Source organism: Anomaloglossus baeobatrachus, chromosome 10, assembly GCF_048569485.1.
Source record: "Anomaloglossus baeobatrachus isolate aAnoBae1 chromosome 10, aAnoBae1.hap1, whole genome shotgun sequence".
Lineage (NCBI taxonomy): Eukaryota > Metazoa > Chordata > Amphibia > Anura > Aromobatidae > Anomaloglossus > Anomaloglossus baeobatrachus.
In genome coordinates this window covers 205,341,831-205,360,024 of record NC_134362.1, presented here as the reverse complement: position 1 = coordinate 205,360,024, position 18,194 = coordinate 205,341,831, and the positions used below count along the sequence as shown (strand labels likewise).

At 52.2% G+C, this 18,194-nt stretch overlaps 1 protein-coding gene across 1 annotated transcript in view; it reads left to right on the top strand.

Moving 5' to 3' along the window:
• Positions 1-18,194, top strand: part of ITFG1 (integrin alpha FG-GAP repeat containing 1) — a 154,821-nt gene that overhangs the window by 51,729 nt on the left and 84,898 nt on the right. Inside the window, exon 10 of the mRNA XM_075326183.1 lies at positions 589-752. Within this exon, the coding sequence (XP_075182298.1) occupies positions 589-752 (164 nt within the window). The remainder of the gene's footprint in view (positions 1-588; positions 753-18,194) is intronic.

Below are 18,194 nucleotides of genomic sequence, written 5' to 3'. Positions count from 1 at the left end.
TACCTTAATACTTCGCTCCAGATTACTATGCTGATGCATGTCATATTTACCCTACACGTTTGTCCGCTGGTGCTTCTTCAGGGGTGCGGTGACCCACGCATGTTTCAGTACTGTACTCTGGTGGGCTCATGCCATCTGTTGCATTAGACTATGATTTACCTTAATACTTCGCTCCAGATTACTATGCTGATGCATGTCATATTTACCCTACATGTTTCTCCGCCGATGCTTCTTCAGGGGTGCGGTGACCCACGCACGTTTCAGTACTGTACTCTGGCAGTCTCATCTGTTGGGGGCAGGCGGCTTAAACCCATTACCGCCAGCACTCTTCTTCTGTCCTCACCCCTGATCTTACGCCGGCGAGCGCAGCCCAGTACAGTTTCCAAGGCAACCGGAGTTCCTAATTATAATAGGATGGAATTATAGGGACCCTTTAAGAAAATAATAAATAAATAAAAAGGCGAGTAGTAAACAGCGAGATCAAATCAAGGAGAAAAAAAAAATATTGTAAAAAAATATAAAAAAATTGAGAGATGATGTTGGTGACCGTTAACCCCGTAACTCTGGCTTGTGTGTTATGTTTTGCAGTGGGTTCCGGTGCTGCAGAATTTCACCTATGGGAACACACTTTGGGCTTTTGTGCCCCAGGACGCGGCCCATTTCCCGGCTCTGCCCATCACCCTGCACATGGGGGATTACAACATGGACGGCTACCCCGACGCCCTGGCCATCCTGCGGAATACGTCCGGGAGGTAGGTCCGCCACCTCTCCTCCCCCCGCTGGTCTCCCTCTGCGGCCCATTGTCTGCATTTGGACATGGCCGGGGGCGTTCACTCCTCTAATGAGTCGTCAGGAGACCGGTAACTGGAGGACTGCAGCCGCGGAAATCAATATCTCATCTGATATTTCTCAGGCCGCGGCTGGGATTCTCTTTTTTTTGCTCTTCCGGCTTTTGTGTCTTGCATTTCTTTTATGTTTTCTTTTACATGTTATAATATTGGATTTTGGGGGGATGAGCGCGGTAACAACCTGCTGCCCTTTAGGACTTGTTTAGTTAATGATGCGGGAGTATCTGGTGCCTCATTAGCCAAAACCTGGCGCTGGGAGAGCTCAGTTCTGCACGTTGTGGATGGTGGATGGCATCGGTACAACGAGGATTGCTCTGCAGAGGGAGGGGTGTGAGTCGGGGGAGGCCATGGGGCTATGAGGGGTTAAATGAACTTTAGTAACTGAATCTGCTCCAGAGCTGTATTTGAACTTCTGCTATCTCCGCTCCAGTGTATTGTGTACGGGTCACACATTGCACCACCGCAGTGAAGACCAGGAATCATCCTGCCTGACCAGGGACGTGTGCGGGGTCCAGGGTCCTGGGACGTGTTGATTCCAGGGTCCTGGGACGTGTGGAATCCAGGGTCCTGGATCCTGGGACGTGCGGGGTCCTGGATCCTGGGACGTGCGGGGTCCTGGATCCTGGGACGTGCGGGGTCCTGGATCCTGGGACGTGCGGGGTCCTGGATCCTGGGACGTGCGGGGTCCTGGATCCTGGGACGTGCGGGGTCCTGGATCCTGGGACGTGCGGGGTCCTGGATCCTGGGACGTGCGGGGTCCTGGATCCTGGGACGTGCGGGGTCCTGGATCCTGGGACGTGCGGGGTCCTGGGACGTGCGGGGTCCGGGGTCCTGGGACGTGCGGGGTCCTGGGACGTGCGGGGTCCAGGGTCCTGGAACGTGCACGGTCCTGGGACGTGCGGGGTCCAGGGTCCTGTGACGTGCACGGTCCTGGGACGTGCTGGGTCCTGGGACGTGTACGGTCCTGGGACGTGCGGGATCCAGGGTCCTGGGACGTGCAGGGTCCTGGGACGAGCGGGGTCCAGGGTCCTGGGACGTGCACGGTCCTGGGACGTGCGGGGTCCTGGGACGTGCGGGGTCCAGGATCCTGGGACGTGCACGGTCCTGGGACGTGCGGGGTCCAGGGTCCTGGGACATGTATGGTCCTGGGACGTGCGGGGTCCAGGGTCCTGGGACGTGCACGGTCCTGGGACATGCGGGGTCCAGGGTCCTGGGACATGTATGGTCCTGGGACGTGCGGGGTCCAGGGTCCTGGGACGTTCAGGGTCCTGGGTCCTCAGTCCTCAAATGTGCAGGGTCGAGGGTCCTGAGACCTGGGACGTGCGGAGTCCTGATTTCTGGGACGTGCGGGTTCCTGGGGCACGTGTGGTCCTGGCTCCGTGGGCGTGCATGACCCAGGGTTCGGGGGTTCAGCTTTGGATGTGACTGGAGTGTAGAATCTGGTAGCTCTGTTGTGAGTTTTCGGGACTCGGTCACCTGCCGTCACGTCTCGCTCCGGCCCCATTCATTGAAGAATTTATTTGTGAACTTTCTTCCCGTCTCCAAGATTTCCCCCAGAAGCTGCATTTCCGTCCCTCCTCTGCTCCGTGCCCGCACCTGGCACCGCACGCCCTGCCAACCGATTTGTCTCTGCCCCGTAATTACTCCATCAGCGCGTCAGACGACTCGCGGCAGAACATAATGAAGCCGTTATTGTTTGTTATTGCCTGTTTTGGTTCCCGCCGCGTTTCGGGGGCTGCACAAGGACACTGGCGGTGAGGTTGGATTTTGGCACAGGAGCGGTCACCGGCGGAAAAAAGCAAAAGAATACATTTCCCGAATTAGCGAGAATTGTAAACCGTGGCACGGAGGCGACTGACGCCCGATGATGGAGGCGACCGCGGGAGATGGAAAGTAAAACCCACTCACGCACGCATTTAGGGAAAAATTCCAGATCCGCGTCACTTCGCCCGGGCGGGGGCTCCTAATCACACAAACACAAATAACCATTTTCCGGCGATTTTGCTTCCAAGGGGCCGCGCCAAAGCCAATCTATAAAGGGCAAGTGTGACTGCATTGTGCAGCGAGGACGGGGGACGCCGCGCTTCAGTCAGGACTTGAAAGTAAGAAATAAAGAGCGTCCCCGGCTGTGTTCTTCATCTCCGGTCCCCACTGTTCTCCCCTTCATATTCCCGACGCACTTTACCCGGCGCCGGGACCGGCACACAGCCAGCCGAGCGTTTAGGAAATGTTACGACAGGATCTGGAGCAGCGAGAAATGGCCTCTGACAGCGCTCAGCTCCGGCGCTTAGAAGTCTCTCTCCCGGAGGACACGCGGATATTTGTTACTACGCCGGCGCTCACCGTCCGCACCAATGCTAATTGATATTTATATTCTGCTGCAGAGGAAAACACGGGATTTAGATCTTCTGTTCTGCGCCGTGTGATGGAGTGGTGCGGTCAGGGGGACGCGGTGGCGGTCAGGGGGACACGGCGGCAGTCAGTAGGACGAGACCGCAGTCAGGAGGATGCGGTGGTCAGGAGGACGTGGTGGCGGTCAGGATGACGTGGTGGCGGTCAGGAGGACGCAACGGCGGTCAAGAGGACGCGACAGCGGTCAGGAGGATGCGGTGGTCAGGAGGATGTGGTGGCAGTCAGGAGGGCGCAGCAGTCGGGAGGATATGACAGCTGTCAGGAGGGAGCAACAGCAATTAGGAGGATGCAGCAGTGGTCAGGAGGACGCATTCAGGAGGATGCGGAGGCAGTTAGGAGGATGCAGCAGCGGTCAGGAGAATGCGGCGGCGGGCAGGAGGTAACAGTGGCGGTCAGGAGGATGTGATGACTGTCAGGAAGACTCGGCTGGCAGGAGGACTCGGCTGTCAGGAGGACTCGGCTGTCAGGAGGGAGTGGCGGAGGTCAGGAGGATGAGGCAGAGGTCAGGAGAATGCGTCAGGAGGAAGCGTCGGCGGTCGGGAGGATGTGATGGCTATCAGGAGGACGAGGCGGCGGTCAGGAGGACGAGGCGGCGGTCAGGAGGACGAGGCGGCGGTCAGGAGGACGAGGCGGCGGTCAGGAGGACGAGGCGGCTGTCAGGAGGACGAGGCGGCTGTCAGGAGGACGAGGCGGCTGTCAGGAGGACGAGGCGGCTGTCAGGAGGACGAGGCGGCTGTCAGGAGGACGAGGCGGCTGTCAGGAGGACGAGGCGGCGGTCAGGAGGACGAGGCGGCGGTCAGGAGGACGAGGCGGCGGTCAGGAGGACGAGGCGGCGGTCAGGAGGACGAGGCGGCGGTGCTGGGTGAGGTGGAGTGTGGGGGATAAATCAGGGACCCGGTTTTCTCGTAGAGTTTGGGGGTCAGGGTGGATTGTGCCCGTCACTCGTCTCTGTAATGTTGGGGTTCACCACGTTAGATCAGGTGATGGATCGGTGATATTTCAGTGATTGGTGACGGATCAGTCACAGATAAAACAGGTCCGTAGCCGATCAGTCAAAGAATCAGAGCGTCACTAATTAGTCACCGATCATTCATCAATAAGTTATTGATCAGCCAAAGAATCAAACTTACTCATTGATCAGTCCCCGACCGGTCACCAATTGTTCACCAACCAATTAGTCATTAGATGGAAACCGAGTAGTCGCTAATCAGTAGCAGATTGATCACTGATGGGTAATTAATTAGTGTTGGAGCTGTGGAGACCGCATATGCGCTAATCGGTAGCCAATTAGCCACCTGGACACCCATTTGTCGCCAGTCAGAGATCCGTTAGTCGCCGGCGAATACTGATTAGTCGCCAGTTGGTTGTAAGCCCATTAGTCACCAGATAGTTAACTATTCGTTGCCAGGAAAGAATCGATTAGTAATCGAAACTGATTAGTCGCCAATTGGCAGCTGATGGTAACTGATTTGTCACCTGGTGGTGACCAACTGGGAACCAGTGGATAACGGATCCGTCACCAGTCAGTGATTGGTCACGGATTTATCATTGATTAGTCACTGACCCATTGGCCACTGATTGGCGTCCAGGTGATTGATCCTCTGGATCAGTGACAGGAGCTGGGACGTGTAGTGCGAGTCGCTGCAGGTTGCTCCTCAGCATTTGCCGCCGCCGTGCCAGTCGGTGATCTGCGGCGGTGGAGCCAGCGCCGGTCCTGCAGGAGGTCTCACCCGTCCTGCGCCTGACAGCTCTGCAGAGCGTTACATTGATCTCAGCATCAGTTAATGCACATAATCACATGTTGCAGAAGTATTGGCGCCCGGATAGCAGCGCATTAGTGACACCGCGTGCGTTGCATCAGCACCCACTTCCGTGTCGGTGCCGCCATAATTACCCGCAGCTGCCTAATAAGCTGTAATTGCGGCTCTTTGGCGATCCGGGAAGTGAGACGTCTCCGCGCGGTGACGATGATGATGATGATGGGGCGCATGAAGGAGGCGCCGCCGAGCCGCAAATGTGACGAGAAGAGCCTGGTTATTCCGTGTCCAGCCTCCTCCTGTGATATTAGGCTGTTCAGCCCTGTTGTCTGTTCCTGGGAAAGCTGGGTGGCACCAAAATGGGCACTTATGGCATGGCGCAGTAGCCATTATCGGCACCCGCTATCCAGGATCCTGCAGGGGCGAAGCTTCAGATGACGATGTGATGTGGCCCCTTCTCCTCTATCACCGCCAGATTAAGAGGAGTGCTGTGCAGGATTATAAGAAAGCTGGGTGCCGTCCCTAAAGGGAAGTCCCTGGTATGCCCTGTGTGACGGCCGCCATACCAGAGACTACTCCGCTTTCCGAGGATACAAACTGGCAGCCCCTGTGTAAACTTTGATGGCAGCCTTAGTGAATGTCACCCAGCTTTCCCAGGATCAGATAGTCAAGAAATGACCGCAAAGTCTTTAGCGTTGCTTTGGCCTGTCACCCAGCTTTCCCAAGAACACACGAGACAGATAAAGCTACTCTTGTGGGAGCTCTGATAGCAGTGCTATAAGTAGCTACCAGTCACCCAGCTTTCCCAAAAGCGACTGCAGTGACTGTATGACAACCCATGCTGGAGCTGTAGTTAAAAGTGCAATAGTTGTCACCCAGCTTTCCCAGGAGCAGATAGTCATGCTGGTTGTCCACCTATGTGTGATCTGTCGTGCAGTCTGATCCGCTGTCACCCAGCTTTCCCAGGAGCAGATAGTCATGCTGGTTGTCCGCCCATGTGTGATCTGTCGTGCAGTCTCATCCGCTGTCACCCAGCTTTCCCAGGAGCAGATAGTCATGCTGGTTATCCACCTATGTGTGATCTGTCGTGCAGTCTGATCCGCTGTCACCCAGCTTTCCCAGGAGCAGATAGTCATGCTGGCTGTCCACCTATGTGTGATCTGTCGTGCAGTCTTATCCGCTGTCACCCAGCTTTCCCAGGAGCAGATAGTCATGCTGGTTTTCCACCCATGTGTGATCTGTCGTGCAGTCTCATCCGCTGTCACCCAGCTTTCCCAGGAGCAGATAGTCATGCTGGTTGTCCGCCCATGTGTGATCTGTCGTGCAGTCTCATCCGCTGTCACCCAGCTTTCCCAGGAGCAGATAGTCATGCTGGTTTTCCACCCATGTGTGATCTGTCGTGCAGTCTCATCCACTGTCACCCAGCTTTCCCAGGAGCAGATAGTCATGCTGGTTATCCGCCCATGTGTGATCTGTCGTGCAGTCTCATCCGCTGTCACCCAGCTTTCCCAGGAGCAGATAGTCATGCTGGTTGTCCGCCCATGTGTGATCTGTCGTGCAGTCTCATCCGCTGTCACCCAGCTTTCCCAGGAGCAGATAGTCATGCTGGTTGACTGCCTATGTGTGATCTGTCGTGCAGTCTCATCCGCTGTCACCCAGCTTTCCCAGGAGCAGATAGTCATGCTGGTTGTCCGCCCATGTGTGATCTGTCGTGCAGTCTCATCCGCTGTCACCCAGCTTTCCCAGGAGCAGATAGTCATGCTGGTTATCCACCCATGTGTGATCTGTTGTGCTGTCTCATCCGCTGTCACCCAGCTTTCCCAGGAGCAGATAGTCATGCTGGTTGTCCGCCCATGTGTGATCTGTCGTGCAGTCTCATCCGCTGTCACCCAGCTTTCCCAGGAGCAGATAGTCATGCTGGTTGTCCACCCATGTGTGATCTGTCGTGCAGTCTCATCCGCTGTCACCCAGCTTTCCCAGGAGCAGATAGTCATGCTGGTTGTCCGCCCATGTGTGATCTGTCGTGCAGTCTCATCCGCTGTCACCCAGCTTTCCCAGGAGCAGATAGTCATGCTGGTTGTCCGCCCATGTGTGATCTGTCGTGCAGTCTCATCCACTGTCACCCAGCTTTCCCAGGAGCAGATAGTCATGCTGGTTGTCCGCCCATGTGTGATCTGTCGTGCAGTCTCATCCGCTGTCACCCAGCTTTCCCAGGAGCAGATAGTCATGCTGGTTATCCACCCATGTGTGATCTGTCGTGCTGTCTCATCCGCTGTCACCCAGCTTTCCCAGGAGCAGATAGTCATGCTGGTTGTCCGCCCATGTGTGATCTGTCGTGCAGTCTCATCCGCTGTCACCCAGCTTTCCCAGGAGCAGATAGTCATGCTGGTTGTCCGCCCATGTGTGATCTGTCGTGCAGTCTCATCCGCTGTCACCCAGCTTTCCCAGGAGCAGATAGTCATGCTGGTTGTCCGCCCATGTGTGATCTGTCGTGCAGTCTCATCCGCTGTCACCCAGCTTTCCCAGGAGCAGATAGTCATGCTGGTTGTCCGCCCATGTGTGATCTGTCGTGCAGTCTCATCCGCTGTCACCCAGCTTTCCCAGGAGCAGATAGTCATGCTGGTTGTCCGCCCATGTGTGATCTGTCGTGCAGTCTCATCCGCTGTCACCCAGCTTTCCCAGGAGCAGATAGTCATGCTGGTTGTCCGCCCATGTGTGATCTGTCGGGCAGTCTCATCCGCTGTCACCCAGCTTTCCCAGGAGCAGATAGTCATGCTGGTTGTCAGCCCATGTGTGATCTGTCGTGCAGTCTCATCCGCTGTCACCCAGCTTTCCCAGGAGCAGATAGGACTATTACACTGCAGCTTCCAGGGCTGCCGATCCCATCCTTGTAAGTTGCGGCAGTGGTTGGTGACCGCGGTGAGCGCTCGGCACCGTTGCTCAGACCTCCGGCGACGTGCTTTTAATTGTCTGCTTTAATTAGGAAACCTGGAGGAGGTGCGGTCTCCGGAGCGGGGCCTGTAATTGGAGCTCGGTGATTGCGGCAGGTCCCAGGTCTCCGCCGGCTGCGCTCTTATATCTGATACTTGAAGTGAGACGTTTCGGCGGGAGCCAATTTCAGCGCTTCCCGCGGTGCACCTGAGCCCGCTGCAGATCCCGTCCCGCCTCTGATCTCCCGCGCTTTGTGCCGGCGCCGCGCTCTCTTTGCCCTCTGTCGGAGCTGAGGATTCGTTTCATCTGCGGCGGTCTTCACCCAGCTTTCCCCAGATCTCCAGGGTGGTCTCTGCACTACAGAAAACTAATCACAGGCGTCTCGGAAGGAATTACCGCGTCTGATCTCGGCAATTCGGCGATAAGGCGGTCAATATCTCTCTGCAATGGAAGCGGCTTTGTGGCGCGGTTCCCCGCGGCGGCCGCGGACGAGCTGCTCTATTGATTTATCTGCTTATAAGATGCAATTATGTCTCCAGTGCGGCGTCATTACTCCTCGTTATCTCCCCGGAGATGCCCCGCCACGTCTCCAGATTAACCCTTCCACGCTGTCACATCGGGGACGGCTCAATCCGCCGCCACCGCCAGGTGCATCCGGGCTGGAAACGCCGCCGATACCAGAAAACGGAAAACTCTCCCGGATTAGGCTACTTTCACACATCAGTTTTTTGGCATCAGGCACAATCCGGCGTGTGCCTGATGCAACAGATCCGGCGCAGAATATGCAAAAACGGATGCGCCAGATCTTTTTTTTTTTTCTTATGGATCCAGTATACTGGATCCGTCAAAAAATGTATGTGGCGCATCCGTTTTTGCATCTGTTTCGTCCGTTTTTTTGCCGGATCCGTTTTTTTACAATAAAATTGGAGCATGCTCAGTTTAAAAAAACGAATCCGGCGGCCGCATCCAGTTTTTGCTGCATTACGCCGGATCCGGCGTCCATAAGCTTCCATTGTAAATCACGCCGTATCACGCCGGATTTGGCGTCCATAATCATCCATTGTAAATCGCGCCGGATCCGGCATCCATAAGCTTCCATTGTGAATCGCGCCAGATTTGGCGTCCATAAGCTTCCACTGTGAATCACGCCATATAGCGCCGAATCCGGCATCCATAAGCTTCCATTGTAAATCACGCGGGATCGCGCCGGATTTGGCGTCCATAATCATCCATTGTAAATCGCACCGGATTTGGCGTCCATAAGCTTCCATTGTGAATCACGCCATATAGCGCTGAATCCGGCGTCCATAGGCTTCCATTATAAATCACGCGGGATTGCGCCGGATCCGGTCCATATGCTTCCATTGTAAATCACGCCGTATCGCGCCGGCTTTGGCATCCATAATCATCCATTGTAAATTGCGCCGGATCCGGCATCCATAAGCTTCCATTGTGAATCACACAGTATCGCGCCGGATTTGGCGTCCACAAGCTTCCATTGTGAATCTTGCCATATAGCGCTGAATCCAGCGTCCATATGCTTCCATTGTAAATCACGCCGTATCGCGCCGGATCCGGTCCATATGCTTCCATTGTAAATCACGCCGTATCGTGCCGGATTTGGCGTCCATAATCATCCATTGTAAATCGCACCGGATTTGGCGTCCATAAGCTTCCATTGTGAATCACGCCATATAGCGCTGAATCCGGCGTCCATAGGCTTCCATTGTAAATCACGCCGTATCGTGCCGGATTTGGCGTCCATAAGCTTCCATTGTAAATCGCACCGGATTTGGCGTCCATAGGCTTCCATTGTGAATCACACCATATAGCGCCGAATCCGGCGTCCATAGGCTTCCATTGTAAATCGTGCCGGATCCGGCACAATGCGTTTTTTTGTTTGTTTTTTTTTGTCAGAGACAAAAAATGTTACAAGAGACGTTCCATCCGACCGCCGCATTAGCCGGTTACGCCGGATCCGGCAAAAGCCAGATGCAACACAATGCTATCCAGCACAATCCGGGGCTAATACAAATCAATGGGGATAAAACGGATCCGGCGCCGGATCCGTTTTATCCTCTTTTTTTTTTTTTCCGGATTGTGCCTGATGGAAAAAACTGATGTGTGAAAGTAGCCTTACACGGCGTCATCCGTCCCCTCCGGCGCTCTGCACCGCGCCGCCATCCTTTATCCCGTGCGTTCCGGTATTGACGACCGGCGCCATTTATGTGAACGGAGGCGCCAGATCTCCTCCTTCGGTAATTTCCTCTGCCTTACCTGCAGGTTATACTGGTGACGGATCGTCCTGATTAAAGAGATCAGCGTCGTCCGGTCCTGGTAACTCCATTTCTCACTGTGTACAGGGGGGGACGTCCCATAGATGATCCCCACATTGTGCTCAGGGTAAAATATTCAATGCCCACCTGTGTGACTGCTCTCCGGACTCCTCCCCTTTGCTGGCTCCTCCCATCTGACTCTGTGCAGTAGTCCTCTGTTAGCCCCCACTGGAGGTTTTCTTTCTGCTATAATACAATTCAAACTGCTGCAGTGTAAAGCAAGGGGGATAGGCAGAACAGCAATATGGAAATACGAGTAAGATTCAGACAACCGCAAATTACACTCCATAGTTCATATGATGCGGAGTCACTGGTTATAGCTCTGCCCTGAGAGTGTAGCTGCAGTGTAAAGCATGGAGGATGAGCAGAAGCCTATTGCCCTTGGTTGCTGTATTTCCTTGGCGCTCGTGTGCTGGCAGAGTCGCTCCGTCGCCCCCCGCTCCGTGTTTTGGTTATTCCTCTCCCGCCAGCGCTCGCTCCATCACCCGCTCGTGCGGCGCTCGGTTTGTGTAAGGAATTCCCGCGGCGCCTCTGAGTAGAGGAGAATTGATGGCGGCTCGCCGGAGAGCCGCTCCGCTGTCCGGATTAACGGTAACGGATGAGTCCGGCCGGGCGGATACATCACAGACGAGTGCGAGCGTCTCCGGGAATAATGGGGCTCATTATGGGATGTGCAGAGTCCGGGATCCTACTGGAGAGGAGCAGAACAGGCGAGGACGTCATACAGGAGCGGTGTCCACATGATGCCAGCAGAGAGATGCCCCACCCCCAGCGCTGCAGAGCGATGCCCCACCCCCAGCGCTGCAGAGCGATGCCCCACCCCCAGCGCTGCAGAGCGATGCCCCACCCCCAGCGCTGCAGAGCGATGCCCCACCCCCAGCGTTGCAGAGCGATGCCCCACCCCCAGCGCTGCGGAACTATGCCCCACCCCCAGCGCTGCGGAACTATGCCCCACCCCCAGCGCTGCGGAGCGATGCCCCACCCCCAGCGCTGCGGAGCGATGCCCCACCCTTGCGCTGCCACCTCCCCTGTGCTGCAGAGCAATGCTCCACCCCCGCGCTGCCACCTCCCCTGCGCTGCAGAGCATCTCCCTGCTCCAAACTGAATCTAGTAGTACCAACGGTGAGCGGGACTTTTTTTTTCTTTGTTGTATTTCTCAGGGAAGCGATTCTTCTAGAGGCGCCAGCATTTCTATCCTGAGGTTACGATTACTTAAGGACCTTTGGTGACTTCAGTCATGTGACCCTGATGTCACCAAAGGAACTGAACAGGAGACGGGCTGGTGTACAGGACTGGTATTAGGGGGAAGCGAGAGCAAACTGGGGAATTTCACAGGACCCCACTCTCTTTGGGGCCCGCAGCGTTTCTTTCTCTAGGTTAATACTTCTTAAGGACCTTTGGTGACCTCATCGTCATGTGACCAAAGGTCTCTTAACTGCAGGAGTCTAAAGCTGAAGAGGAGACAGGCTGGTGTGTATGTATATACAGTACATGTGTATGTGCATTATGTATGTAGTGTGTATATGTGCATTGTGTATGTACAGTGTGTGTATGTGCATTGTGTATGGACAGTGTGTGTATGTGCATTGTGTATGTGCAGTGTGTGTATGTGCATTGTGTATGGACAGTGTGTGTATGTGCATTGTGTATGGACAGTGTGTGTGTATGTGCATTGTGTATGTACAGTGTGTGTATGTGCATTGTGTATGGACAGTGTGTGTATGTGCATTGTGTATGGACAGTGTGTGTATGTGCATTGTGTATGTGCAGTGTGTGTATGTGCATTGTGTATGGACAGTGTGTGTATGTGCATTGTGTATGTGCAGTGTGTGTATGTGCATTGTGTATGGACAGTGTGTGTATGTGCATTGTGTATGGACAGTGTGTGTATGTGCATTGTGTATGTGCAGTGTGTGTATGTGCATTGTGTATGGACAGTGTGTGTATGTGCATTGTGTATGTGCAGTGTGTGTATGTGCATTGTGTATGGACAGTGTGTGTATGTGCATTGTGTATGGACAGTGTGTGTATGTGCATTGTGTATGTACAGTGTGTATGTGCATTGTGTATGGACAGTGTGTGTATGTGCATTGTGTATGTACAGTGTGTGTATGTGCATTGTGTATGGACAGTGTGTGTATGTGCATTGTGTATGGACAGTGTGTGTATGTGCATTGTGTATGGACAGTGTGTGTATGTGCATTGTGTATGTACAGTGTGTGTATGTGCATTGTGTATGTACAGTGTGTGTATGTGCATTGTGTATGGACAGTGTGTGTAGGTGCAGTGTGTATGGACAGTGTGTGTATGTACATTGTGTATGTGCAGTGTGTGTATGTGCATTGTGTATGGACAGTGTGTGTATGTGCATTGTGTATGGACAGTGTGTGTATGTGCATTGTGTATGGACAGTGTGTGTATGTGCATTGTGTATGTGCAGTGTGTGTATGTGCATTGTGTATGGACAGTGTGTGTATGTGCATTGTGTATGGACAGTGTGTGTATGTGCATTGTGTATGGACAGTGTGTGTATGTGCATTGTGTATGGACAGTGTGTGTATGTGCATTGTGTATGGACAGTGTGTGTATGTGCATTGTGTATGTGCAGTGTGTGTATGTGCATTGTGTATGTGCAGTGTGTGTATGTGCATTGTGTATGGCCAGTGTGTATATGTGCATTGTGTATGGACAGTGTGTGTATGTGCATTGTGTATGGACAGTGTGTGTATGTGCATTGTGTATGGACAGTGTGTGTATGTGCATTGTGTATGGACAGTGTGTGTATGTGCATTGTGTATGGACAGTGTGTGTATGTGCATTGTGTATGTGCAGTGTGTGTATGTGCATTGTGTATGGACAGTGTGTGTATGTGCATTGTGTATGGACAGTGTGTGTATGTGCATTGTGTATGGACAGTGTGTGTATGTGCATTGTGTATGGACAGTGTGTGTATGTGCATTGTGTATGGACAGTGTGTGTATGTGCATTGTGTATGGACAGTGTGTGTATGTGCATTGTGTATGGACAGTGTGTGTATGTGCATTGTGTATGGACAGTGTGTGTATGTGCATTGTGTATGTGCAGTGTGTGTATGTGCATTGTGTATGTGCAGTGTGTGTATGTGCATTGTGTATGGACAGTGTGTGTATGTGCATTGTGTATGGACAGTGTGTGTATGTGCATTGTGTATGTGCAGTGTGTGTATGTGCATTGTGTATGTACAGTGTGTGTATGTGCATTGTGTATGGACAGTGTGTGTATGTGCATTGTGTATGTACAGTGTGTGTATGTGCATTGTGTATGGACAGTGTGTGTATGTGCATTGTGTATGGGCAGTGTGTGTATGTGCATTGTGTATGGACAGTGTGTGTATGTGCATTGTGTATGGGCAGTGTGTGTATGTGCATTGTGTATGGGCAGTGTGTGTATGTGCATTGTGTATGTGCAGTGTGTGTATGTGCATTGTGTATGTGCTGTGTGTGTATGTGCATTGTGTATGTACAGTGTGTGTATGTGCATTGTGTATGTGCAGTGTGTGTATGTGCATTGTGTATGTGCAGTGTGTGTATGTGCATTGTGTATGTGCAGTGTGTGTATGTGCATTGTGTATGGACAGTGTGTGTATGTGCATTGTGTATGGACAGTGTGTGTATGTGCATTGTGTATGGACAGTGTGTGTATGTGCATTGTGTATGTGCAGTGTGTGTATGTGCATTGTGTATGTACAGTGTGTGTATGTGCATTGTGTATGGACAGTGTGTGTATGTGCATTGTGTATGTACAGTGTGTGTATGTGCATTGTGTATGGGCAGTGTGTGTATGTGCATTGTGTATGGGCAGTGTGTGTATGTGCATTGTGTATGGACAGTGTGTGTATGTGCATTGTGTATGGGCAGTGTGTGTATGTGCATTGTGTATGGGCAGTGTGTGTATGTGCATTGTGTATGTGCAGTGTGTATGTGCATTGTGTATGTGCTGTGTGTGTATGTGCATTGTGTATGTGCAGTGTGTGTATGTGCATTGTGTATGTGCAGTGTGTGTATGTGCATTGTGTATGTGCAGTGTGTGTATGTGCATTGTGTATGTACAGTGTGTGTATGTGCATTGTGTATGGACAGTGTGTGTATGTGCATTGTGTATGTACAGTGTGTGTATGTGCATTGTGTATGGACAGTGTGTGTATGTGCATTGTGTATGGACAGTGTGTGTATGTGCATTGTGTATGTGCAGTGTGTGTATGTGCATTGTGTATGTGCATTGTGTATGTGCTGTGTGTGTATGTGCATTGTGTATGTGCAGTGTGTGTATGTGCATTGTGTATGTGCAGTGTGTGTATGTGCATTGTGTATGTGCAGTGTGTGTATGTGCATTGTGTATGTGCAGTGTGTGTATGTGCATTGTGTATGTGCAGTGTGTGTATGTGCATTGTGTATGTGCAGTGTGTGTATGTGCATTGTGTATGTGCAGTGTGTGTATGTGCATTGTGTATGGACAGTGTGTGTATGTGCATTGTGTATGTACAGTGTGTGTATGTGCATTGTGTATGGACAGTGTGTGTATGTGCATTGTGTATGTACAGTGTGTGTATGTGCATTGTGTATGTGCAGTGTGTGTATGTGCATTGTGTATGGACAGTGTGTGTATGTGCATTGTGTATGTGCAGTGTGTGTATGTGCATTGTGTATGTGCAGTGTGTGTATGTGCATTGTGTATGGACAGTGTGTGTATGTGCATTGTGTATGTGCAGTGTGTGTATGTGCATTGTGTATGGACAGTGTGTGTATGTGCATTGTGTATGGACAGTGTGTGTATGTGCATTGTGTATGTACAGTGTGTGTATGTACATTGTGTATGTGCAGTGTGTGTATGTGCATTGTGTATGTACAGTGTGTGTATGTGCATTGTGTATGTGCAGTGTGTGTATGTGCATTGTGTATGGACAGTGTGTGTATGTGCATTGTGTATGTACAGTGTGTGTATGTGCATTGTGTATGGGCAGTGTGTGTAGGTGCAGTGTGTGTGTGTATATATATATTCCATATGCTTATATTTGAGTAAATATGGATTGCTGTTGATGGGGGAATGACCCCCTCCCCCGAGGATGAGCCGGATCCGTCGCGTCTCTCTGAGCCCAGACCCTGGCTCTTTTCGGAGAATGCCGGTAATTGGCGTATAATTGTAATAGAATCTCCGGATCGGTGTAGTCCGCGCCTCCCCCGCCCGCGCTCCGTGGGGAGTGGGACCGGTGTGCGGATGTGGAGATGATTGGCCTCGTCGTGGGGGGCTGCAGATGGAGCCGTGCGCTCGGGGGGATGTGAGAAAAGCTTCATCGTAAATTGCTCCGCTCCTGAAATTGAAACCGCAGCGTCCTAATGTACGGAGCGGATTCCATCATCCTGAAGACGCCACCGAGAGGATGGGGGGGATAGTCCTGTGATCAGCGGCGGACGGGGGCTCAGCCGCTTATGTGTCAGATATAGGGAACACGTGACGTAAAGCATGGAGATTCTGGAGTGGAGAGGGGTCACACTGACACTGGGGGTACAGGATAATGACACTGGGGGTACAGGATAATGTCACTGACACTGGGGGTACAGGATAATGACACTGGGGGTACAAGATAATGTCACTGACACTGGGGGTACAAGATAATGACACTCGGGGTACAGGATAATGACACTCGGGGTACAGGATAATGACACTGGGGGTACAGGATAATGACACTGACACTGGGGGTACAGGATAATGACACTGATACTCGGGGTACAGGATAATGACACTGATACTCGGGGTACAAGATAATGACACTCGGGGTACAGGATAATGACACTGACACTGGGGGTTCAGGATAATGTCACTGACACTGGGGGTTCAGGATAATGTCACTGACACTGGGGGTACAGGATAATGACACTGGGGGTACAGGATAATGACACTGACACTGGGGGTACAGGATAATGACACTGACACTGGGGGTTCAGGATAATGACGCTGACACTGGGGTACAGGATAATGACACTGGGGGTACAGGATAATGACACTGGGGGTACAGGATAATGACACTGACACTGGGGGTACAGGATAATGACACTGACACTGGGGGTACAGGATAATGACACTGGGGGTACAGGATAATGACACTGACACTCGGGGTACAGGATAATGACGCTGACACTGGGGGTACAGGATAATGACACTGGGGGTACAGGATAATGACACTGACACTCGGGGTACAGGATAATGACACTGGGGGTACAGGATAATGACACTGACACTCGGGGTACAGGATAATGACACTGACACTAGGGGTACAGGATAATGACACTGGGGGTACAGGATAATGACACTGACACTGGGGGTACAAGATAATGACACTGACACTGGGGGTACAGGATAATGACACTGACACTGGGGGTACAAGATAATGACACTGACACTGGGGGTACAGGATAATGACACTGACACTGGAGGTACAGGATAATGACACTGACACTGGGGGTACAGGATAATGACACTGGGGGTACAGGATAATGACACTGGGGGTACAGGATAATGACACTGGGGGTACAGGATAATGACACTGACACTCGGGGTACAGGATAATGACACTGGGGGTACAGGATAATGACACTGACACTGGGGGTACAGGATAATGACACTGGGGGTACAGGATAATGACACTGACACTGGGGGTACAGGATAATGACACTGACACTGGGGGTACAGGATAATGACACTGACAATGGGGGTACAGGATAATGACACTGGGGGTACAGGATAATGACACTGACACTAGGGGTACAGGATAATGACACTGGGGGTACAGGATAATGACACTGGGGGTACAGGATAATGACACTGGGGGTACAGGATAATGACACTGGGGGTACAGGATAATGACACTGACACTGGGGGTACAGGATAATGACACTGGGGGTACAGGATAATGACACTGGGGGTACAGGATAATGACACTGACACTCGGGGTACAGGATAATGACACTGGGGGTACAGGATAATGACACTGACACTGGGGGTACAGGATAATGACACTGGGGGTACAGGATAATGACACTGACACTGGGGGTACAGGATAATGACACTGACACTGGGGGTACAGGATAATGACACTGACACTGGGGGTACAGGATAATGACACTGACACTGGGGTACAGGATAATGACACTGGGGGTACAGGATAATGACACTGACACTAGGGGTACAGGATAATGACACTGGGGGTACAGGATAATGACACTGACACTGGGGTACAGGATAATGACACTGGGGGTACAGGATAATGACACTGACACTAGGGGTACAGGATAATGACACTGGGGGTACAAGATAATGACGCTGACACTGGGGGTACAGGATAATGACACTGGGGGTACAGGATAATGACACTGACACTGGGGTACAGGATAATGACACTGACACTGGGGGTACAGGATAATGACACTGACACTGGGGGTACAGGATAATGACACTGACACTGGAGGTACAGGATAATGACACTGACACTGGGGGTACAGGATAATGACACTGGGGGTACAGGATAATGACACTGGGGGTACAGGATAATGACACTGACACTCGGGGTACAGGATAATGACACTGGGGGTACAGGATAATGACACTGACACTGGGGGTACAGGATAATGACACTGACACTCGGGGTACAGGATAATGACACTGGGGGTACAGGATAATGACACTGGGGGTACAGGATAATGACACTGGGGGTACAGGATAATGACACTGACACTCGGGGTACAGGATAATGACACTGGGGGTACAGGATAATGACACTGACACTGGGGGTACAGGATAATGACACTGGGGGTACAGGATAATGACACTGACACTGGGGGTACAGGATAATGACACTGACACTGGGGGTACAGGAT